Source organism: Diabrotica undecimpunctata, chromosome 5 (genome assembly GCF_040954645.1).
Source record: "Diabrotica undecimpunctata isolate CICGRU chromosome 5, icDiaUnde3, whole genome shotgun sequence".
Taxonomy (NCBI): domain Eukaryota; kingdom Metazoa; phylum Arthropoda; class Insecta; order Coleoptera; family Chrysomelidae; genus Diabrotica; species Diabrotica undecimpunctata.
The window spans coordinates 134715312-134740309 of NC_092807.1; the positions used below are offsets into that span (position 1 = coordinate 134715312).

General features: G+C 33.1%; 1 protein-coding gene across 1 annotated transcript in view; it reads right to left on the reverse strand.

Moving 5' to 3' along the window:
* Positions 1–24998, reverse strand: part of Gpa2 (Glycoprotein hormone alpha 2) — an 82860-nt gene that overhangs the window by 23496 nt on the left and 34366 nt on the right. The window contains exon 2 of the mRNA XM_072532759.1: positions 21377–21486. Coding sequence (XP_072388860.1) covers positions 21377–21485 — 109 coding nt within the window. The 5' untranslated portion in view covers position 21486. The remainder of the gene's footprint in view (positions 1–21376; positions 21487–24998) is intronic.

The following is a 24998-nucleotide window of genomic DNA, read 5'->3' on the forward strand; positions in this document are numbered from 1 at the left end:
GCGTACAGTCAGTAAGTCTGTCTATTCACCAAGAGAAAAGACTATTGTCCTGAATGTTCACGATGCTCTGGTTACATAGTCGAAAGTTGTGCCAACATGACTGGCGTAGGAGAGTCAACTTTATATAGGTTTCTATCAGAAAGAAAAAAACACGGTATAGCTAACCCAAACACAAACTAAAACTTAAAGAGAGGGAAAAAGCCTATTGAAATTGATCAATTTGACAAAAATGGTATTCGAAGGAAAATTCATGGATTTTTTTTTCAAAAAAGAAATACCAAACCTAAACAAAATTTTACAAGAAGTTAGAGACGACCCGGATTTGCCTCATATCGGACGAACTAAATTGTGGCAAGTTTTAAAAGAATTAAATTTCCGGTGGGAGAAATCAGACCGAAAATCACTTTTGATTGACCGGGAGGAGAAGATGATGTTGGAGAAGAAATTATCTAAGATTTATACGAAAATTCCGGGCTGAAGGAAGGCCCATCTTCTACCAGGATGAAACGTGGGTAAACTCAGGTCATACTCTAAAAAAAATTTGGTCAGATAAAAATATATTAAGCTTCAGGCAAGCCTTTATGGAAGGTTGGTCTACTGGTATCTCCCCACCTTCTGGTAAAGGCAGTAGATTAATAATTTCTCACATTGGCAGTGAAAAAGGATTTGTTAAGCATGGTTTGTTGGAATTTCATTCCAAAAGCACAAAAGACTATCACGAGGAGATGACAGCTGATGTTTTCGAAGAGTATTTTGAGCAAATGATTGAACACATACCACCAAATTCAATTATAGTATTAGATAATGCACCTTATCATTCACGCCTAGTAGAAAGACTTCTAACGAATGCGTGGAAGAAGCAGGATATTCTTGACTGGCTGCGGAATAAGTATCTGCCTTACGAAGATGGAATGGTAAAAGCAGAACTTTTAAAAATTGCCCGGCAACACAAATCTAAGTTCAAGAAATACGTAGTTGACAAAATGGCGGAAAGGCGAAACATCACAGTCTTTAGACTTCCACCCTACCACTGCGAAATAAATCCAATTGAACTCATTTGGGCACAAATGAAAAGTTATATGGCTAGAAAAAATACGTCATATAAAATACAAGCTGTACGTGAATTGTTATACGAGTCTTTATAACATATTACAAAACAAAACTGGAAAGATGCAGTAAGACATGTAATAGAAGAAGAACAAAAAATGTGGGATCTTGATAACATAATTGATCCGACCGTAGAGATTATTAACCTAATTATTAACCCTCAAGACGACTCGGATTCCGAAGTATTTCCTATTTATTTTGAATTTGAATAGTTTTCTAATCGTAATTATATGAGGTAAGTAATAGTAGTTGTAATCGTAAGGTATTAAAGGGGAAATCGCAAAATGTCGCCTGTCAAAATCTTCAATGTGTTTTAAATGTATCCATTTTTTTTTCAAATCCTGAGAAAACTAAAAAGCATTTTTGAAAAATTTAAAGGCAGAATGAAATATTTTTTAGAATAAATAAAAAGTTACTTTTGCATGCAATATTTTCAATTAAAAATTATACTATATTTTCTCTTTTATTTTCACCCCTGTTACATAACATATTAAAATAAACATTGTAGAAGTTTTCAGGGACTTTCTGCCCTGAGTAATAATGTAATCTTTCATTCTGCGTTTAAATTTTTCAAAAATATTAGTTTTCTCCGGATTCGAAAATAATGGATACATTTAAAACACATTGGAAATTTTACCAGGCGACATTTGGCGCCTTTTTCCTTAATTAAATAAATGTATCTTTTACAAATGGCAAGAAACTTTTTATTTTTGAATAAAATAAATAAGTTTTATTAAAAAATACAATTTACATAAGTACAATTTAAAAAATATATTTATTTAGTTCAAATAAATGTTTCAATCATATACTCTACGACACTGGTCGTTCATTTCTAACCATTCAAAATACCCCCGTAATAGGATTATAAGGTATTGTATTCCTTCAGATATAAGGTGGGTTAGTCGAAAAAGTCTTAAACCGTCAGTTTTAGGTTGGTTTTTACTATTATATCGTATTACCTATCCTCTCTGTATTTTAGTTTTCTAATTAGGGTTAAACTTGTAGTGAGCTATCAACAAATTGTGAACCGTGTATAACTTGTTTGCATTTTGTAATTGCCGATTTAACTGTTTTTTTGTTTATATACTTTGAACATATAGGAATCCTTAATGGAGTAAGAGAAAGATTAGATCTGTAAGACATTAATTCGTTATTAAACCATTGCACGTGTGTTTTTGTCAGTCATTGTTGGGAAGTAGAATTAAAAAGTGAAAGACTAGAAGAAAATGGATAGATCAGATCGAAGAAATAGGAGAGAATAAAGAAAACGTATAGAAGAATTAAAGACGATATTCAAAAATATAAATGCATGGAAAAAATGGGTAAAGGAAGAACCGAAATCCCAATCCGACGCCTGAGAGGGCAACATGATATGAGAAAAAAAAGAAGTTTATTTAATGGATGACATCTCTTACTGATGACTCTTACTCTTTTAATATCATTGGATATCCTGTTCGTTTTAGTTTAACTCGAATTATAACCTGAAGAATCTGGTACGTATCGTTCCTCAATACATGACCAAAATACGCTAAGTTATTTTGCATTTTCAAATACATGCACAAGATAATTCGCGATAACATTACATTTAAATTTAATAGTTATTTTGTCACTGTTTGGTTTTGTTAGGGTTCATGTTAGTTTTCTCTAGAATTGTCTCAATTTTTATTTAAGTTGAATGCCAAATGTGTGAAATTCTGAAGACTTTCTAATGTTTTACCGTTGGTGAAAAAACTGAAGTTTAGAATTGGATTTTTGACAGATTATCATTATTTTCAATTTACAGAAATAGAGACCTATTTTGAAATGGTAATTTCTAATTAGAATAATACATGAAGAAGTTATGTAGAAGGTTTTTTCCTTTCAAGAACACGCGACTAAAATGTTTTGTGGTATCTACATCTTCTTCTTAAAGTGCCTATCCGTTCCGGACGTTGGCGATCATCACGGCTATCTTCACTTTGCTTATTGCAGCGCGGAACAGTTCAGTGGTAGTCGTGTTATACCACTTTCGCAAAGTTTGAAGCCAGGAAATGCGTCTTCTTCCCGATCCTCTCTTACCATTTACTTTCCCTTGGAGAATCAGCTGGAGAAGGCCGTAACGTTCTTGATTTCTCATTACATGACCTAGATATTCCAACTTTTTAGTTTTGACTGTCATGAGAATTTCACATTCTTTCCCCATTCTACGCAGGACCTCCACATTAGTAACTCTGTCAACCCAGGATATACGTAAGACGCGCCTATAACACCACATTTCGAAAGCTTCGAGCCGATTCATAGATGCAACAGTCAGTGTCCATGCTTCCATTCCGTAGAGCAGAACTGTGAATATGTAGCAGTTCAATAGACGGCATTTTGTTTTTAATGATATGTCTCGACTGTTGAAAATAGTTCTCATTCTAACGAATGCTGCTTTTGCTTTTATTATTCGCTGTTTAATTTCTGTTGAGTGGTCCCATTGGCTATTTAAATTGGTGCCTAGATATGTATATTGCTCGACTCTTTCGATATTCTGTTGGTTGATTGTAAGTTGAGCGTTTAGTATTGGTTTTTTCTAATTGTCATAAATTTGGTTTTCTTTATGTTAAGAGCTAGTCCGTATCTGTTGCTGACTTCTGTTATGCGATTTGTTAATATCTGTAAGTCATTCAGATTATCGGCAAAAACTATAGTGTCATCTGCATATCTAATGTTATTCAACCATTCACCGTTTATTAGTATTCCTTTCGCACAACCGTCTAAAGCTTCCTTAAATACCCATTCAGAATAAATACTGAACAACAATGGAGACAAAATACAGCCCTGTCGTACTCCACGTTCTATTGCAATTTTATCAGTTAACTGGTCTTCTATTTTGATTTTGATTTCGGTATCTACATAGGAAAGGATTTTGGTATCTACATAGGAAAGTAAATGTCACCTTGTTTGAGAGTATAAATCAAGATTATAAAACTAATATTAATTTTTAAACACAGGTAATTAATAGGAGTCTGTTTTCGAGTATCCATATTAACATTAATCAATTTGATATTCATTTTAAGCGACAATTAACGTTAATATATAAATCGTGTACCATTTTTCATTACATGTTTAAATTTTAATGTCATATAATAAACTGATCAGTGTAAATTCGATTTTACATCACAATTATGTTTTGTCTCATTTTATTTATAAAACATTAAAAAACGTTAACTGAATGACAAATTTTACTAAATATTTAAAGCTACATGACTTATACAAAAAACATATTTGTGTGTTAAATGTAAAATTGTAACAATAAAAGTTTTGTTTCGAAATTTTATTCAATTATTATTAAAGGATTATAAACTAAACACTGTGTTACATTTTTATGGTATAGTCCTAGGTACATTTCTGTGTGCATGTAAGGGTGGATAGATAAAAAATATTTTATTGTATGTAAAATTTTTCGCTGAATAGGAATGTGTATCTCTCAATTTCAAAAAGTATTACAATATTAAAATTTTCAAATTGAGGGGTATATTTTCAAAGTGTACAATCTCCATCATCATCATCATCGGGGCTTTTCATTCCGGGTGGATTGTTTGCCGCTCTTACTTAGAGCTCTCTGATTCGCTTGTTGCGTGAATCACTCCGCATTCCACTTGTATGTTGTCAAGGTGTGTTGTATGACTTGGCTTTCGTTACAATTTTTTTCCACTCATTTCGATATGTGCATAGTCCCAGCCATCTCAGCATATGTGCTTTAATAAATCTAACTATATCTTCTCCCTTCATTATGTCTCTTAGTTCATGGTTCATTCTTATTCTCATTTCTCCGTTGTCCATTCTTATCGGGCCCATAATCCGTCTGAGGATTTTCCTTTCGAAAATTCTCAATTTTTCTTCATCTTTTTCCGTGGGACATATTGTCTCAGCGGCATACGTAACTACTGGTCTGATTGCAACTCTGTATATTTTCAGTTTTGTATTTCTGGATAAGTTCTTGTCCGTCATAAGCTTATGATATCTCCAGTATGTTTTGTTACCTGCTAGTATTCGTTCCGTTACTTCTTCACTTCTCTTGTTTTGGGCATTCACTATTACTCCCAAATATTTAAATTGTTGGACTCTTTCAAAAGTGTAGTTTTCTATTTTCATTTCTCTCGTTCTGTTATATTTCTTCTAGAGCAGAGTAGATATTTTGTTTTTCTTTCGTTAATTTCTAGACCTCTTTTCCGTACTTTCTTTGCCAGGATTGTTACTGCTTCTTTTAATATTTCCTTGTCTCTTTCCGTAAGAACTAAATCATCTGCATATGCAACTATTTGTGTTGAGAAGTGGGCTATTGTTTCTTTAATTTTGCTAGCCTTGACTGTTCCTTCTACTGCTATGTTGAATAATGTGGTTGACAGGGAATCGCCTTGCCGCACTCTTGTTTCTATTGCAATTGATTTTGTGCTACCTTCTTCTGTTGTTACTTTAGCTCGAGCTCCATCCATGGTCATTTTTGTTAATCTGGTTAATTTTGCTGGTATATCTTGTTTACTTCTCTTTTTTGTTTGTTACTTCTCCTTTCTTAAATATTGATATAATTCTGCCTTCTTTCCAATTCTCGGGCACTTCCTATGCTTCCCTTCCCATATGTTAACTATTAGGTGATAGATGCTTATTAATAACTTTCCCCCCCCCCCCGTTTTTAATCAGCTCATTGGGAATTTTATTTGTGCCGGGTGTTCTTTTCTGTTTCATTTTTTGAATGATGTCTAAATATTCCATTATCCCTATTTAATTATCTCTAATGTCTTCCATTGCGCATACTTCCTCTCCCGGGCTTTCTTTGCATATATATATATATATATATATATATATATATATATATATATATAGTTCTGTGAACTATATATATATATATGCAATCTGTGTTTCGCATGATCTATTGTTAATTTTAACTAATGGTCTGCCTTTTCTTTGTTGAGCTTTTAGGTATCCAAATAGTTTGGCGCTGTCTTTACTATTCTTTTCTAGGTCCTTTAACAGCTCTTCCATCCACAGTTTTGTTTTGTTCTTACAACAATTATCCGCTGCTTTCTTTTTTTCTTTATATTCGTTTCGATAATGTTCTTCTTTAGTTGATATCCATTTATCTCTTGCTTGGTTTTTCTGTTTGATTTTGATTTCGCATTCTGCATCAAACCACTCTTTCCTTCTTTTTATTTCCCTCTGTCCTAGCACCTCTTCAACTGAATTCAAAATGGATTCTTTTATATTTGTCCATATGTGTTATTTGCTTCTGTTAGATTTTCCTTTAGGATTATCTCATATTGTTCTCTTAGTTCCTGTACTTTTAACTTCTCCAGATTTCATCGTCTTTTGTTTTGTCTTGTTCTCTCTGCTTTAATTATCTTCATTTTGATTTCTCTTATTACTAGAAAATGGGCTGTGTCCGCGTTTGCTCGTCTAGATGATCTGACATCGTGCATTATTGCTTTCCATTTTTTGGAAAAATTTTTTGGGTTCTTCGTAACCACCATGTACTTGGTCTTGTACTCGTTAACCTTCAGACCAACTTCCTTGGCTCCATTTTCGAATAGGGTGAAAACTTCTTTTGCATCTCTGGTGGATTGTGCACTTGTGTCAACGTCATCCGCAAACGCCAATAGTATTTTTGATCCTTGGGCGGCAAATCCGTTTGTCAGTTCTGTTTGAGCTTTCCTTACCGCATGTTCCAGGCAAAATTAAATAACAGGGGGGCAAGAGGATCTCCTTGTCTAAGCCCGGTGTCAATAAGGAATTCCTCTGACGTGGTGCTGCCAATTCTGATCCGTGCGGAAGCGTTCTCTATGCTCACCTGTGCTAATCGTATGAGCTTTCCAGGTACTCCCTTTTCTACCACGGTCTCCCACAATTCTTCTCTGCTAACAGAATCGTAAGCTTGTTTAAAGTCCACGAAGATTTGTTGTACATCGCGGTTGAATTCCCAGTTTTTTTCCAACATCTGGCGTAGGACGAATATCTGGTCTATGGTCGAGCTGCGTATGGAGTTAGCCTTCTAGACTAGTATTATGGATATAATTTTATACGTTGTATTGATTAACGATATTCCTCTATAGGTCCGACATATTTGTTTGTCTCCCTTCTTGTGGATAGGTACTATATGGCTTTCATGCCACTGTTTCGGTATTTGTTCTCTTTCCCAGACTTGTCTTATAAGATGATATATCTTAAGGTGGAGCTTTTCTCACCCTTTTTTTAGTAGTCTCGCCTGTATGCCGTCTGGGCCTTGGGCTTTATGGTTTTTTGGGGACGAAATTGCGGACTTTACTTCAGCTAGTGTGAGCCCTGGTATTTCATGTTCGGCAAACTGATACTGTCTTTTTTGCCCTGTCGTTGTGGGTTTTTCTGTATTTAGGAGTTGCTCAAAATACTTTCTCCATTGGCTGCTTATCTCCTCGTCGTCTGTAAGCAATTGTCCTGCATAGTCTTTTATAAATCTTGGGCTGTTGGTCGTGTTGCTCTTCATTGTTTTTAGGTCCTTATAAAACTATCTAGACTGACCGGTTCTATGTTGCTCCTCCAGTTGCTTTATTCGCGCTTCTAGGTACTGTTTCTTTTTTTGTTCTCAAAAAAGTCTTCTTGTTTGAGTCCTTACTCTGTTGTTTCATCTCTGTTCTCATCTGTTGGGCGTGTTAGTAACTCTAGCCTCTTGATTCATTCTGATGCCAACTTTGTTCGCACTCCTGGCCAAACCACTGGTTTTCTTCTTGTTATTCCTTTCTTTTCCTATAGTTTCCGCTGTGGCACTTTCTATGGCGTTCTTTATATTTTGCCATTTCTGGTCTATGGTCAATTCTGGCGTTGATGTTTCTTCTTCTTCCAGTGTCGGCAATTTGTTTTGGATCAGTGCCTAACATTGGCCTACATTATCAGGTAAATCGAGCCTTGAAATGTCCCATCTGTTTCCTTGTTGGTGTTGCTTTGGCTATCTCGTCTTTAGCCTTGTTCTCATTTTTGGTCTGGCCAGGAAGTGGTCAGAGTCACTATGTGCGCTGATGACATTGCTAGAATGTTTTCCATCGATAAGCACATGGTCTATCTGGTTTCGTGTAATTCCGTCATTTGACACCCAGGCTACTTTATGTATATCTTTTTTTTTTAATTGTGTAGTTTTTACTACCATATTGTTGGCTACAGCGAATTCTAAAATTTCATAAAATTCCTCCTTGTCGTCTTCATTTGCTTCTTCCGTTGGTGCGTGGAATGAAAGGAGGGTTAGGTTAAACCATTTTCCTTTGAGTCTTAGAGAGCACATGCTCTGGTTGATTGGTTTGAAATCAATTATGGCAGACTTGAGTTTTCCGATAACTACAAATCCACATCCAAATTCGTGCCTTTCTTCTTCCCTGGCCAGAAAATCAGGAAATTTTCCATTTGTAGGCTTCCCGATCCTGTCCATCTCATTTCCTGAATCGCTGTTACGTCCATCTTATATTTTTAAAGCTGTTTTATGGCATGTGTTACAATTCCAGGCCTGAACCAGCCTAAGACGTTCCATGTACCTAAGAGAATGTCCTTATTTCGTAGCTTGGATCTAATCCGTGTTCAATGTCTATTCCGAGGCAATAGTATTCGATTGGTAGCGTCTTTCTTTTTTAATGTACGGATTGCTGGTCCATAGCAAAACCCCCTTTTCGGAGGACTATTTCTCTATTTTTTAATAATATACCTTTTATAAAGGAAATTTTTTAAATAAAATTTTTGTGATCCATGGTATACAGCAAACTACAGGAATTTAGTTTTCTTGTGGATTATATTTAAATGTTTTCTCTCGATCAACTGATGTTAAAAAAATTTGAGTCGAATTAAGCGGTTGAGAAACTTCTCTAACCTTACAACTTTTAAACAGATTATATCTAACTTTAACTCCTTCCTACACGCTGCCTATTCATTGATATTATAAGGATAACTTATGTACTGTAACGGGACACCTTTGTTTACGTGTGGTTAAGCTTATTTGCTAGAGGCTTAACAATATAATAAGTTATATTTAACTAAGACTTTACCTTTATGTACCCAACTATCTAGCTAAACTTCCCAAAATTTTGTTAAGGTCTGCAGTTCATTTATAAGGAAAAGTGCGGTCCAAGTTATTAAGAGTTTAGCAGAATTAAAAAAAGGTTGGTGCAAATATCCTGTGCTGTTCCGCATTTATAAAATATGAATTACTTACTTTGAAAATTATTTTTGGAGGTTATTTTGGTAATTAGTAATCCAAATACATGATTACATACAGTGTGACCCATTTAGATTGGAAACACCTCTATAAAATTTGAAGTTGTTAACCGATTTTAACCAAATTTTGTTTTAATATCATGTAATAGAAGGTCTATTGCGGGACCGAATACGAAATATGAAGTTAAATTTTCAGGGCATTCTACGATACTTTTTCTTCGTCGAAAATGGAGAATTTGTATTAGCGATTTAATAATCTACGCTACTGGATTTAGAGTAGCTTTAAATAGCTATGACAAAAATTTCATTAAGATGTATTTATTAATAACAAACTTATGACAACTTAAAATTTTAACACTCACTAAGAAAAAAACACTTTGTATTAACGTTAAAAAAACACTCCGTATTAACAGAAACATGGAAACATAATTTTAGTTTAAATCCTGGTTGCCTCTACCAATCCACCATCTAATTGGATACATTTGTCGTAGCATTGATGAATATTTCTAATTACATTTCTTAGTTGTTGGGGAGTAATTTCTGCACATGCCTGTCAAATGTCGAATTCTGGCACGAAGTTCGTTTACGTCTCTTGCACGGGTTTGGTAAACTTTTTATTTGATAACTCCCCAGAGAAAAAAGTCCAAAATTGTGAGATATGGAGATCTGGGTGGCCAATCTATTAACGGACTACCCCGGCCTATCCAACGGTTCGGAAAATTTTCATTTAGCCATTGCTTCACGGTTCTGGCGTAATGAACAGAACATCCATCTAACTGGATATACAAATTTAATCGTTCATTAATTGGGAGCTCATGAATAGCATCCCACAAGTCGGTGTTTAAAAATTCTAAAAAGTTCTGTGAGTTCAAGTTTTCTTCAAAAAAGAAAGGACCAATAACTCGCTCGTTCAGTATACCACATCAGACATTGATTTTTTAAGGATACTGGCTTTAACAGTATATTACCCAATGGGGATTATCTGCTGTCTAATAGCGACAATTCTGTGATGGTACTGCTCCATTTGTAGTGAAAGTGGCTTCCTCGGTAAGCAACACGTTTAAAAAATACAATTTATATTGTTTAAATATTCTCCTTGGGCTCATAAACAATATTCTAAACGTTTTGCTTCATCGCCTTCTTGTAATGTGTGTAAGAATTTTGGTTTGAAATGTTTAATATTATTTACCTTAAGACATCGCCGAATACTCTCTCGAGGCACATTCAAATATAAACTGGCATTAGGGTTATTTCTGAAATGATCTAAAATGATTTGATCATTTCCTCTTCTTCTTTGTAACGGGTTATTTTTTAAAATTAGTTTTGATACTGCACCATATTCATTAAATATTCTATTTATTTTGTTTACCGTACCGCAGCTAATATTAGGACGATCCACATGTCTGTCATTACATATTGTACAAACTTCCCTGGCACTTCTATCGTTATCTCCCAAAAGACGTATAATTTCATTTTTTTCTCTCAAAATTAATCTTGCAGCCATGACACAAAATATTATTAAAAGAATTTGAAGTAAATATTGTTGCAGATATTATGCATAAATTTATGCTAGCACTGAAATTTGTATGACACAAATAATGTCAAACAGTAATATCGTTGTCATGGCAACTGAGATTTAAGTTGTAGCATGTAAAGTTAATAATAATGTAAGTGCGTTACTTGCATTAAATTTTTATACTATTTTAAACATTTTTTTGTCTAGTAGTGGTTTATTATTAAAATTATTTGAAAAATAATTAGTTTTATGGTTATCTGTTGATACAGGGTGTTCTTTTTTGACTCGTAGCTTAGTTAGTTCTAAAATTTTATGTTGTCATATTTTCGTTATTAATAAATATATTTTAATGAAATTTTTGTCATAGCTATTTGAAGCCACTCTTAATCCAGTGGCGTAAAAATTTTTTTAATAAAAAAATCGCTAATACAAATTCTCTATTTTCGACGAAGAAAAAGTATCGTAGACTGCCCTGAAAATTTAACTAAATATTTCATATTTTGTCCTGCCATAGACCTTTTATTACATGACATTAAAAAAAACATTTGGTTAAAATCGGTTAACAACTTCAAATTTTATAGAGGTGTTTTCAATCTAAATGGGCCACACTGTACATATAAGTATATAGAGAGGGACGGGAAGCGGTCCGCATCGGACCTCTAATATGTGGGGGCCTCCAAATTGGCATAAAAGTTATAGAATAAAAATTAAGAAATAACAAAAAAAAATTTAAACATTTAAAACTACGATTTGGTACCTAATATAAAATAGTTTTAACGTTTACTTTATATTTACTTTTATAAAAAAAATAGTAGACATTGCAATACACGTTGCAGTCACAACGTGTATTACAATGTCAAAAAGCTTAATCAAATACGATATAGCTAGTCTCTATACTCATATCTGGCTGTATAAATTTTCAAATAGTAAAACATTTTTATTTTCATTTTTGTTGTGTTACAAACAAAGAAACTCTTGTACGCGTGAACATGAAAGAAGGTGTCCCAACATGAAAACTCTGAGGAACACCTGGCAAACCTAGAAAAATGGAAAACGCTCGCCTTACATTTGAAACTAATTAAAACGATTGATTCCAGCAATTGAAAAATGATTGAAGAAGAAAAGAAAAATGGAACAATCTTTTACGTCTTCTTTTAGACATAATTCTATTTCTAGCTAAGCAAAACCTGTCATTTCGAGGTCACAGGAAAGGCATGGCCTCGGAAAATAGATGCAACTTCTTTGAACTTGTTCACCTTCTTTCAAATTATGATTCTGCTCTAAAAGAACATGTTTTATTGATATATTCTTCTTCAAACACTGTAGCTTACTTGTCTCCAATGATACAAAATTAATTTATAGATTTGCTGGGCAAGAGTATCGAGCGGAAAATCAATACGGAGAACAAAAACGAAAAATATTTTGGGACCCTTTTTGACAGCACTCCTGATATTTTCCACTCAGAATTCATGAGTAAGGTTGTGAGGTATAATATGTTTTTCTTCAAACCTCAAATAATGATGACATTACTTATCTAACTTGATCCTGTCAAAGTTTGATGTCTCCGCCGGCAGCGGTTTTTTTTTCCATTTCTTTACGGCAGAAGGAAAAATGTTGTCATGGCAACAATATGAAACATGTCACAAAGCAACAATATTAAAAGTAATATAGTAATATTAAAAGTACAATTAGTTAATGAGGCATTTTCAAAATTGAAACCGTGCAAAAATGTTCCCGACTCTTGATACGCATTGGTAATTGTTGATGATACTGATGGTCGAGAACAACTTTCAGCAATCATTCCCGATGTTGGCGAATCATGAGCATTTAAAATTTTTTGAGCATTATCGTTCTTATCGGACTTGGAGGGCCCCAAACGTGCTACTGCATCATTAGCCGCGGACTCAATTTCGTTTAGGTTTTTCATTTTCGCACTAAATTTGCGCTTGCGGTTGCAACAACAATATGCTGTCTTTAATAATTGCAAACAACTGTCAAACAACTGTAACCAGGGAGACGCAAATCCCACCGACGACTTAATTATTTTAATTTCTAACATCTAGACGACTTTGATAGTTGTCACAGTTAATTTCGAGTAAAAATAGCGAATGAATTGTACTATTTATGGTTGAAAATTGCTACGTTTGAAGAAAAAATAGTATACTTTATTCGGCAAAGAAGCGACTTTTCTTGACTTGCCCTCTATTACGCGCCTCACTTCGTTCGGCGCGTCAAGAAAAGTCATGCGTCTTCGCCTTATAAAGTAATATACTATTTTCTTCAAACGTCAAATAATGATGACATTACTTATCTAACTTTCTCCTGTCAAAGTTTGATGTCTCCGCCGGCAGCAGTTTTTTTTCCCATTTCTTTACGGCGGAGGGAAAAATGTTGTCATGGCAACAATATGAAACATGTCACAAAGCAACAATACAAATGTCATTAACAACAATTAAACATCATTTTTATTTATAGTAATATTAAAAGTACAATTAGTTAATGAGGCATTTTCAAAATTGAAACCGTGCAAAAATGTTCCCGACTCTTGATACGCATTGGTAATTGTTGATGATACTGATGGTCAAGAACAACTTTCAGCAATCATTCCCGATGTTGGCGAATCATGAGGGTTGAAAATTTTTTGAGCATTATCGTTTTTATTTCTTATTGAATCCTCTATATATCCTTCGGCAACCGTGCTTGATTTCCAGCCCCCATGTCGTTTGAGGCATTCTAGATTTCCGCCTCCATCAATTAAAAGTGTTGCTGAAGTTCGTCGTAAAGAGTGACCCGTGTATGTGCTTGCATCGTGTAAATTCAAATAACTAGCTACTTTTTGGGCTACTGCGCTGATCGAATGTATTCCCATGATGCTTCGGTAACACGTTCCATTTTGGTACTTGATAATAAATCGGTTTTCTGTGAAATTTTCAGGCCGCAGTGATGCATACTTTTTATACAGTTTAATGTAGTTTTGACCAATTATCGTAAAAGATCTAATTTTTCGTGTTTTACTGTCTGGGATTTTGATAATTATTACATTTTCTTTATCCTCAATATCCACAGTCTTCATTTTTACCATTTCGTCGCATCGACAGGCGCCGGTAACTCCAATTAACAAAACAATCTGAAATATTTTTATAATTTAGTGGAGTATAGTACATGCTTTGCAATATAATTTTTTTTACCTTTAATCCTAAATACAACTTATCTGGCGCTTCAAACAAAATATTATCAAACTCGTCTTTAGTGAATACTTTAGACTTCTTTGCAGTATATTCTTCGCTGGTTTTTTTCAGAAAGGCACGTAACTTTAAAAAATTGCTTATATCCACATTTTTTCTAATAAGTAACTCGTATTTTATCATAGAGTATCGTGACCACATTGTAGAAGATTTCCATTTATTTTCATTTTCCATTATATTAAAATATGCCAGTAAAACGTCTTCGGTAACTTGCCGTACTCCTCTTGTATCGCACCACTCTTGGAAGTGATTGTACGCTAACCGATACTTTATTCCGGACTTGGATTTACAATTGTGTAGGAGTCTATGATAACGAACTCACCCAGCTTTATAACGTTTGTTGCAACTTTAGAAAGTGTATATAATTTCTTCACGTCCTCTCCACATAGATGGGTAATTTTGAGGGAAGTTATAGGTGTACATATCTGTAAAACAGCTATCTGACACTAGATCGAGTGCCAATTACGAAGCTGCGAAACCTATTTTGAAACATTTTATTGATAAATTAGTTGAAGTGACAGAAAAATTGTGCGACGCCAAGAAAAATATTAACACACGGGACTCTACTAAAATTTTACTTTCGAACATTTTTTTGTGACTTCAAATTTTTTGGATTTCTTTATTTATGGGGGTACATTTTGCAAGAAATAAACAGTGCGCAGAGGTATTTACAGACGAAGAGTTTGAGCATTGAAAACGTCGTAATAAAACTCCGAAGTTTGAATGTTTTTTTGAAAGACAGTCAATATGAATTGGTCACGAAGGCTCTAGAGTTTGGAGAAATATGATGAAATGAGAATCTCACTTGAAAAAAAAAGTAAGAGACGTTAAAAAGAGATAATGCCTTGAGAAACAGTCGAAGATGCCGGACTATAGCTCGAAGATGAAGCTGAAAGATATATATATATATATATATATATATATATATATATATATATATATATATAATGTCGGTTTACAACGTTCTTCGACGTCTTCCGATTTCCAATCTCCATCTCATTCTATCGTTCCATAGATCGTCCTCCAGTTCTCTTTCTCTGATTTCTTTATCAACTCCTTCTAGGCCTTCCTGGTCTTCGCCTACCTCTTGGTTGCCATTCAAGAATTTGTCTTGGTATTCTATTCTCCGGCATTCTCCTTACGTGTCCGTACCATCTGAGTTGTGTCGTTTTGATGTCATCAACAATATTATGTGTAACCCCCATGATTTCTCGGACTCTCTCGTTTCTTATTCTGAAGCTGAAAGATCTATGCTTAAATGTTTAGCTAAGCTACACCAATAGGTTCAAACTAGAATACAAAGAATGGAGAGTGTATTCGAAAAATTCCAAATCGTTCAGGTCGAGTATTTACTTAATAATTGTTATACAGAACTTGTGTTTTAGCTGATAAATTTTGTGAATCCTTCGGAAAACTTAATAAGCAAAAAATTGTTAATGAAATCAAAAGACTTCGCCATCATATAAAAGCTGCAAGAATAAATGAACAGGGCAGAAATTGGATTACATTGAATATGGCACATTTTATTTATGATATAGATCTGATGGAATATGTTCCAAATACTTTGTTGCCATAACACTTTTATATGTTATTTTTAACAGTATGTGTCTCTATTGCTTCTAATGAAAGGAGTTTTTCAAAATTGAAGCTCATAAAAAACTAACTGAACATAAAAACTGAACGATTCACGATGAACAAGACCTGGCTAAATGATTTGGCAATGCTCTAAATCGAACATTATTAACTTCGACAATGTAATCAAACAATTTTCAGAAATAAAAATAAGAAAAAAATGTTTGTAGGTAAAAACTCTGATACAAAGTATTGTTACGAAAGATTTATCTCACATAGGAAAAGTCCATTGACGAAAAAGAAGAAGTAGTTCGAGAACATTTAAGATGACATCGAAAATTCTTAAAATGTCTAGTGAAGTTTGGAACTTCAGAAAATATATAATTATATAGTTGTCAGTTAGTTAAAAAGTTAATATTGTTGGTGTTGAATAAAGTTAAGTTTAAGAAGTGCAACAGTATGAATACCTATTAACAAAATAATTTTGTGTTATCAATGTTAACCCTTGATTAATGTTTGGATAATAAATAATGCCAAACCAAATTAATTCAATTAAAAGTAATTTTTAACATAGCATAGGTATAATTTTATTATATTTTATCTTTAAATTTCAAACATTTTATATTTAGGTAGTTCCTATATGGAGGTTTAGCTGTTTTCTTATATTGGGGAAGGGGGCCTCTTCGGTTACTTCCGCCCTGGGCTTCCTGAAGTGTACTTACGCCACTGGTGATTACTGTTTGGTATATTGTAGCATTTGTAAATTCCTTGGTATATATTAAAATCCCCTCGTATTTGCTAAAATACCGAAGTATTATTTCAATCCTCTTTGCGTCGCCGAGTTGAGATGGAAACATTTTAAGTTTGTTTATATATCACGGACGCGTATTTCTTTGGTATTTTCTTTTGATCGAAGCCGCTTAATATTCTACATTTCAAATAAATATTCCCGTTTATATCTTTTGTTTATATCAAGTTGGTCGAATTAATTTCAAAGATAATTACATGACTCTCGCTGAGGTTGGAAAGGACATATGTCTAAAAATAACAAACCAGACATACGAACAGAGTTTGCACTGGAATCTGGTAGATTCTACCTAACAAAGCTCATTGGAAAGAGGATCGTACGCTTTTATGTTGCTAAAATAGTATCTTTAACTCCAACAATAATGGTTAATTACCTGAAGAGAATTCGCTTATCTGAAAACTTTTTTTCATGAGTTTTTCATTTTCTATGTGTTTTTTGTTCAAGATGGGCAGCAAACGTGTTAAAAGAATGTTATTTTTCATTCTTTTATGCATCATATTTCAGGCAGAACTTAAAACTTTGATGATGATTTTACAAGATTATAGCTTATATTTATTGTCACTTATTAATTTTTGAGACATTTTAACGGATTAATAATTTAATTTATGTTTAAATAATTTTTCTCATATTACAAGAGCTGTAATCTGTTTACTTATAAGATTATTGATCACAATATGGTCACATATAAATTGCGTATTTTGAGTATTTAAGAAATTCATATTTGTTTAAATCTGAAAGTTTTAATAAACATAACTATTTATTGTGACGTATTATTTTATTTAAATTATAGTAGTTTAGAGACGATTACTTCAGATAAGAAGGAAGAGGAACTATCAACGATTCTGGTAGTTAAAGAAGCAGTTAAAAAAACTAGCCAGCAACAAATCACACGGAATAGAAAATCTCCCAGCTGAACTATATAAAGAAGGTGGCCACGATACTATAATAGCATTACAGCAGCTTATAAAAGAAATATGAACACAGAAATCCCTCCCCAATGATTCCAAATCAGTTGGTAAATTTAACAATACTAACTATTGAAAAAGCTGAATGCAGAGTACGAATTGAGGCGGAACTGTCTAAACCTTTTAAAACAAATAATGGGCTGCGCCAGAGAGACCCTCTGTTCTGTATATTGACTAATCTGGCTCTGAAAAAAGTAATACGTATATCACAATTCACAACCATTGGATCAATATATAATAAATTAGTGCAAATCCTAGCCTATGCTGATGATATTAATATTGTTGGGAGAATGGAAAACGCTGTACGGGAGGTGTATTTAGCATTAAAATAATCAGCATCAAAATATGTGTAATAATAAACACCAACAAAACGAAGTATATGAAAATAAGCACGCAACCACAAATCTTACGATTACTTGTTGTAGAAAACGACATCATCGAAGCAGTGAACGAATTTGTACACGTGGGAGCGCTCCTTAACACTGAAAATAATACTGTGGCAGAGATAAACCGCAGAGTTTGCACGGCCAACAGATGCTATTTTGGGCTCAATCTCCTCCTTAAATCCACAATTATATCGAGAAATACAAAAATGAGACTGTACCAAACAATAATGTGTCAGAGACCTGGACTGTAAAAAAAGTATTGAAAACATGTTAGGATGGAACAGTGAATGACAATGGAGTGTGGAAAAGACGATACAACTTCAAACTTTATAGAATGTACCAGGAACCAGATATCGTAAAACATATTAAGATAGGACGTCGAGGTGGATAGGGCATGTAATGCGGATGGCACAAAATGACCCAGATAGAAAAACGCTCCTTGATAGACCTATTGGTCAGAAAAAAAGAGGAAGACCTAGAACAAGGTTCCTTGATAACATCGATGAAGACATGAGAAATATGGAAATACGTGTTTGGCGAAGAAAAGCGATGAATAGGGACGACTGGAGGGAAATTCTTGAAGAGGCTAGGACCCACGCAGGGTTGTAAAGCCAGATTTATGATGATGAATTTGGAGACGATATAACTAAGTATATCAGTATTTTATATCAGTATTTTGTTAAAGATATAACAGGTTTGAAGTATTTTGCTGAATATATAAATCTTTTTGAAGTATTTTATTGAATATAGAATTTTCTTATGAGAACTTATGAGTAAATATGTCAATTTTTGTTGATAATTCTTAAATATCTTTTCAGAAGTGTATTTTTTTTATGTCTTTGATAAAAATGTTAATATAATGTTTAGTTTATTTAATCTTGAGTTCCTTCATGAGTTTCAGGTTAAAACTCATTACCGCCCATTTTGTTTTGCATTTTAGCTGTGTTCAGTGATTCTTATTTTTCTTTTGTCAAATTTTTATCTAATTATTATGTCGTTTATCTATCTTTCCTTAATTTGTACTTTTCTATCATCTATATCCTTACCCACTCTCAATGAAGCTGCTGACATAGCAACGTAGTCCTCGTTAAGTCTTGGTGGGCGATAAGTTTTTCGCCATCTACTTTTGTTAACTTTTTCGTTACAACATTGGTGCTCGTTTTAAAAAATGTTTTCTTTCATCTTAATTTTACTGTTCCTAATTACAACTTCCAGAATTAGACCTTGACCAACTGAAAACTTTTCGGAAGTTTGATCTTGCCCTGCGATTTCACATGTCGCGATAGTTAGAGTTTTTTGTTAATCAAAGAATAGAAAAGATAAGTATTTTTGAAGTGTGTTAAATGTATTATCTAGCTGAGCGTTTTTGGCTCACAAAGCTATCCTCAGAGCTATGCTACAATAGAACACTAATATTAGTAACTAATTTAAAGTTTACAATTTTTTACTTTCGTTAAATTTTAAAAAACATTACTACTTAGAGATAATTCGGTTGGAGTTGAGGCGGTTATATCTTGTACGTGGTTTCTAGTAGTGCTATGCCCTAGAGTTGTCAAATCTTAATTTGCCATTCTTCTTGTATATTGGTCATGTTCGAACTTTATTCCAATTACTTGACATTTTTCATTATTTTAAATTTGTTTTAAGAATTTATAAATTCAATTCTCCAACTCTTCTCCTCCTGATTTGATCATTTCTATATAAATTTCTCTTGGAGTTTTATTATCTTTCATTTCTTTTGTCGTTGTTTTGATCTCTTCTTTTCTCGGTTGGCTCACTGTTTGATAAAAAACAACCCGTTGATCGATTAGTAAAAGTTTATTGAACGATAAGTCGGAAAATATGAACAAAAAACATGTGCTTATATCCAACATAGAGGCTCGTGTTTTACAAGCATAGACATATTTTACAAGTGAAGATAACCTAACAATCAAAATTCTTCTTTTTTAAATCTTTAATATTGCATTAGTTCAGGAGCTGACGCTAATACTCCCACTTATTCAAGATTTGACAACGAATAATATAAAAAATAAAGACCTGGTACAAATTTACTAATACATAGTTTAAATTAACAAATTAGCACTGAGATGAAGTCAAGAATTTATAAAGCCAGTGTAAGACCAATAATGACATATACTTCAAAAACAAGACCCGACACAGCCACAACACAAAGGCTACTGGAAACGGCAGAGATGAGAGTACTAAGAAGAATTACAGGAAATACGCTGGGAGATCGAAACAGAAGTGAAGACATTAGAAGAAATTGTAGCCTGCAGTGTATAAATGAATAGACACCCAATAGAAAAAAAAAAGAATGGAATAACCACATAAGCAGAATGAAGGTCGTTAAAATAGAAAGAGATAAGTCACCAATCGGCAGAAGTATTGGATGACCGCTCAAAAGATGAAGTGAGAACCTTCCAAGGTGGTATTAATCCGCCAATGAAAAGGCAGAATTGCTTATAAAGAGGCAGAAGAATTTGAAAAAGTCAACTAATTCAATAAATTGTCAAAAACTGTCTTTTACAATGCTTTGGTGAACAAATCAACTAACTGATTACTTGGATTACCATAGCTTACACATATATTCTTGTGATCAGGCTTATCTCGAACAAACGGAACCTTAATATCAATGTTTTGTTCTGCTATGAAATTGTTGTGTGTGTGTTAGCTTAATGGCAGATTTATTATCGACAGATGTTGACAGGTGGGACATCAATTCAACAGACAAGTTTTATTGTTTTACAAGTACACGTGTAAAGTGTACAGGCACACAGACTGGTGACTAGCGAAGTAACTCATCAGTTATCAACAAAAAGAAAAAGTGTTGCCAACATTCATAAAATAATTATAGTACTGAATTGTAGAGCGACACTACTCAACATATTTAAAGATGGTAATTACATGATTGGACACAAACAATACCACAAAATAGTTGCAGGAATTTAAATTTATACAATCGGGAAGAAACCCTTTACATATTTATAAATCGTAGTCCTTACCAATCTATGTTTAGCTACAGAACTAAAATGTGTTTAAAAACGGACCAGATTTTAATACATTGTCAGCAATAATATCTTAATAAAATCTGTGATAAATATTACAAGGTAATATGGTTATCGTGCGGAACCTTAAATAAAGACGTTAATATTGAGTCAGGGTGTATTATTGATAGATATACTGGCTACTCATCCACAAAATTGCATGTGATTTTATAATTGTTTGATAATTGAACCTGTAACTTCGCTAAGCCAGATTAAACAACAAGAAGTTGCTGCGAAGACTATCAAATATTGTTTGATGTTATAAAAATAATGTAGAGTATGTTTTAAACTGCATGTTACGAAAAATGTTAAACTTGGGTAAATTTTTATTTTAATAATATAATAATGTTAATCCACTTCATGTGGTTTATACAATTCTTTTAATTAATACATGTTTTATTATGCAAATTACGATATTTTGTTACTTTTACCCAACACGTTAACAAAATGACAGCACCATGTATAATAAATATAAACTACTTTTTGTACTATTACTAATAAAAACTTATTTATTTTTGAAATTGAATTAAACAAAAAACTTACCCACTTTATGGCAACCGGGAGCTTGCCAGACTTCATTGGCCGTAACGGTATCAACTACAAACTCACTTGAGGATGAAACAGCAACAAATAAAAACCAAATTGCCAGCATCCTGCAAAATATCCATAGATTTACTAGAATTTAAGCTATTAATTATATATATATTAAAAAGTATAAAAGAAGTAAAATTTAATAACCAACAACTTCATTATCTGACACCACAAACGCTCAAAATTTGTTTAAAAGCTTTGTAGTAATTTCGAACCTCATATCATTCTGATACAATTCATCACAGAACCTACTACATTTAGAATTAATAACTAACCCTCTACTTTGGATTTATTTCTTATTAACGACGAACAGCTGATTTCACCTCTCGAAGTCAGTCTCCTATAGGAAAGTCAGATCATGCAGTCATAACGGCTCACGTCCAGTTCAATCAAATACAACCCCGCAAAAATAATATTGTAATATATTATGCTACTACAGACTTTTCTAAAGTTGATCTGAACTTTATCAAATCAACTGGCATTTGTTTTTTGCAGACTTAAATGACCCCTCATTAATGTGGACTGGATTTCTCGATACCGTCCACGATATAATTTCTATAAATACCACCTTTCTTAAGATTTGTAAAAATGTCCTTAAACCCTGGATAAATCGAACAGCAATAAAACAAATAAATCACAAACGACATCTATGGCGGAAATTTAAACATACCGGGCTTCTCATTGATTTCCAAAACCACCGCAGATTTTCAAATAACTTCTAAAAAATATCTCTAAAAACTATAAGACAAAATTTTGAAAGCAAGTATTATTGAAAGTGGTAACATTAAAAAAGTCTATAAACACATACGATCCTCCTTGACGTCTAAAGTTTCCATTCTTTTACTTCAAAACCAAACCAGACTTTATGCTCTTCTGACAAAGAATCTTCCGAAACTCTCTATTTATGGCTATGATGGCTATCTACCTGCTATTAACAGTAATCGTGTTAATGCATCCTTACAGCAAGTTAAATTCACAGTGGATCATGTCAAACAACACTTAATTAAACTTCACATAGCCACTTCACCTGCTTTAGATGGTTTAACACTAAAACCGTTAAAAAGATGCGCAGATACGCTTGCAATATTCTTAACGTTAATTATGCAAACTTCTTTTATCCAGAATTCCTCACCCCCCAGTTGGAAATTAACATCTGTCACCCCTATTTTTAAAAAAGACAACAAACTCAACCCCAACAATTATCATCCGATTAGCTTGCTGCCAGTAGTTGGCAAAGTCATGGAAGCCATTATTTCCAAACAGATGACCAAATTCCTTCTTCAGGAACATATTATTCCAACACAACAAAATGGATTTGTCCTCTACTCTAACCAATCTCCTACATTGTGTTAATGACTAGACGTCATTCCTTAACAGTTCGCAGCAGGTCGACGTTGTTTATCTTGATTTCTCTAAGGCCTTTGATGATCTACGTCTGGTAGATAGACATTATTAAGTAAGACTTGACGAATCTTTCTCACAAGACCGGTTAGTGAAAAGTGGAGTGCCTCAGGTTTCTGTCCTTGGACCTCTGCTTTTTATGCTTTATACTAGCGATGTTCCTTATTATGTTTTAAGTAAAATATCGTTCTATGCTGATGACACCAAAATGTATGCCAATCCAATCACAAACCAGCTAACCCTCTACTAACTTGGTGTTACCAGTGGCTACTACCCTTAAATGTGGAAAAATGTGCTTCGAATTGGTAAAAACAACCCACTTGTGTCGTACTTTGTTAGCAGCCAACCATTAGATACTGTATTCTCGTATAACGACCTTAATGTTATCGTAAAGAGGTCCTAACTTGGTCCGACCATATTACTTCTACTAGTAATCTTGCGAACTCAGGACTATATTTTATTAGGAGGTGTTTTTTGAAAGTTTCAATGCAGTCATTCTTCAACGTTTACACTCTTTACGTAAGACCTATTCTTGAATACGCTAGACCAACGTTGTATCCTGATATGGTTCGAGACAAAACGTTGTTGGAAAACGTTTAAAGAAATTCCACTCGAATTCTTTTGAGATCGAGAAGACTTTCTTATGCAGAAAACTTAGTATGACCAACCTAACTTCTTTTGAACTTCGCCGACAACGTGGAGACTTAATTACAACATTTAAAATATTAAAATTTAATTTTGGAAGTCTCGATGGAATGTTTACCAAAAATCAAGATGACCGCCTTAGAGGTCACCAGTTTAAACTTAAAAAAAAACAGAGAACTTTCTACTAAATGGAGTTTTTGAGAACAAGAGGAACGCCCCGTAAAAGATGGATAGACGACGTAGAGAGGGATCTTAAAACCATGAACATCAGGCAGTGGCGAAGGAGAGTATCCGACAGGGCAGAATGGAAGAACATTGTTAAGCAGGCCAAGACTCACAAAGGGTTGTAGCGCCATTAGAAGAAGAAGAAGAGTGTTTTTGAGAACAGGAATAACCTTACTGATAACATTGTCTCTGCTCTCTTTACCAACACATTCAAAAGCAGACTTGAACGTTTTGTATTATAGTTAAAATATGCTTTTTTTTTAAACCAAAAATTGTAATTTTGTCATTTTTTTCTGTAGTTTTGTAAGTTACTAGTAGGTTACTAATGTAATTTCTTTGTTTTTGGGTACAATAGGAACTTGTTCTTCTGCTTTTGCTTATGTATAATAATCATAATATTTAATTATAAATATTTTGGATTCTTAATTATAATATCAGTATTATATTTGTGTATAATTACATTTGTTTTTATGTTAAAAATAAATATATTAAACATATAATTAGATATTACGATGAAATAAAGGTTTAAAAAGTATGGGCATTGTATATTAATATTTAGGACACTATCGATTCGACTTATATTTAGATCAATTTATTGGAAAAGTTTTCTTAATAATTAAAACAAAGTTTACTTTCGTTTCCTTTAAAATAATAATTAACATTTTGATAGAAGTTCGATATTTGAACAAATTTAGTGATTATAGATGTAAGATAGTGACTAATGCTACAAGTTTAAATAAGTTTTTTGTATTAAAGGGTACATTATTGTTCAAATATATTTACTTCACGACGTTTTAATTAAATTGTATATTTCAGAATGATAGGTACTTATCATTGACATGAATTCCGAAAATTGAACTGAAGTTTTAAAACACCTAATTAAAATAAGTGATGGAATAAATACAGTTTATTTAAAAATAAAACACTGAAATTGTTTTCAAAACTTCCATAAAGTTTAGTTATTATAATTTATTATCACTACAGACGAATAAACAACCTATTACACATTATTATACACCTACAATAATACCCTGATATTTCACTCTATATTATTACCAATATAATCAATTTAATAAAATATTCGGATATAAAAATTAATTAGATAATCAAACTGATACTCAAAAGATACAGCACATATCCATTTTATTAACCCATGCATTGACTAATTCATATATCCACAATAAATTAAAACTTTCCTTCAATAGGTTTTATATCTTGTAAATTCACATATTAAACAATTTAACCGTTATCTTTAATGACAGTTAACTCAATCTCATTCACGTACCAAATGTTTATTTAAGAC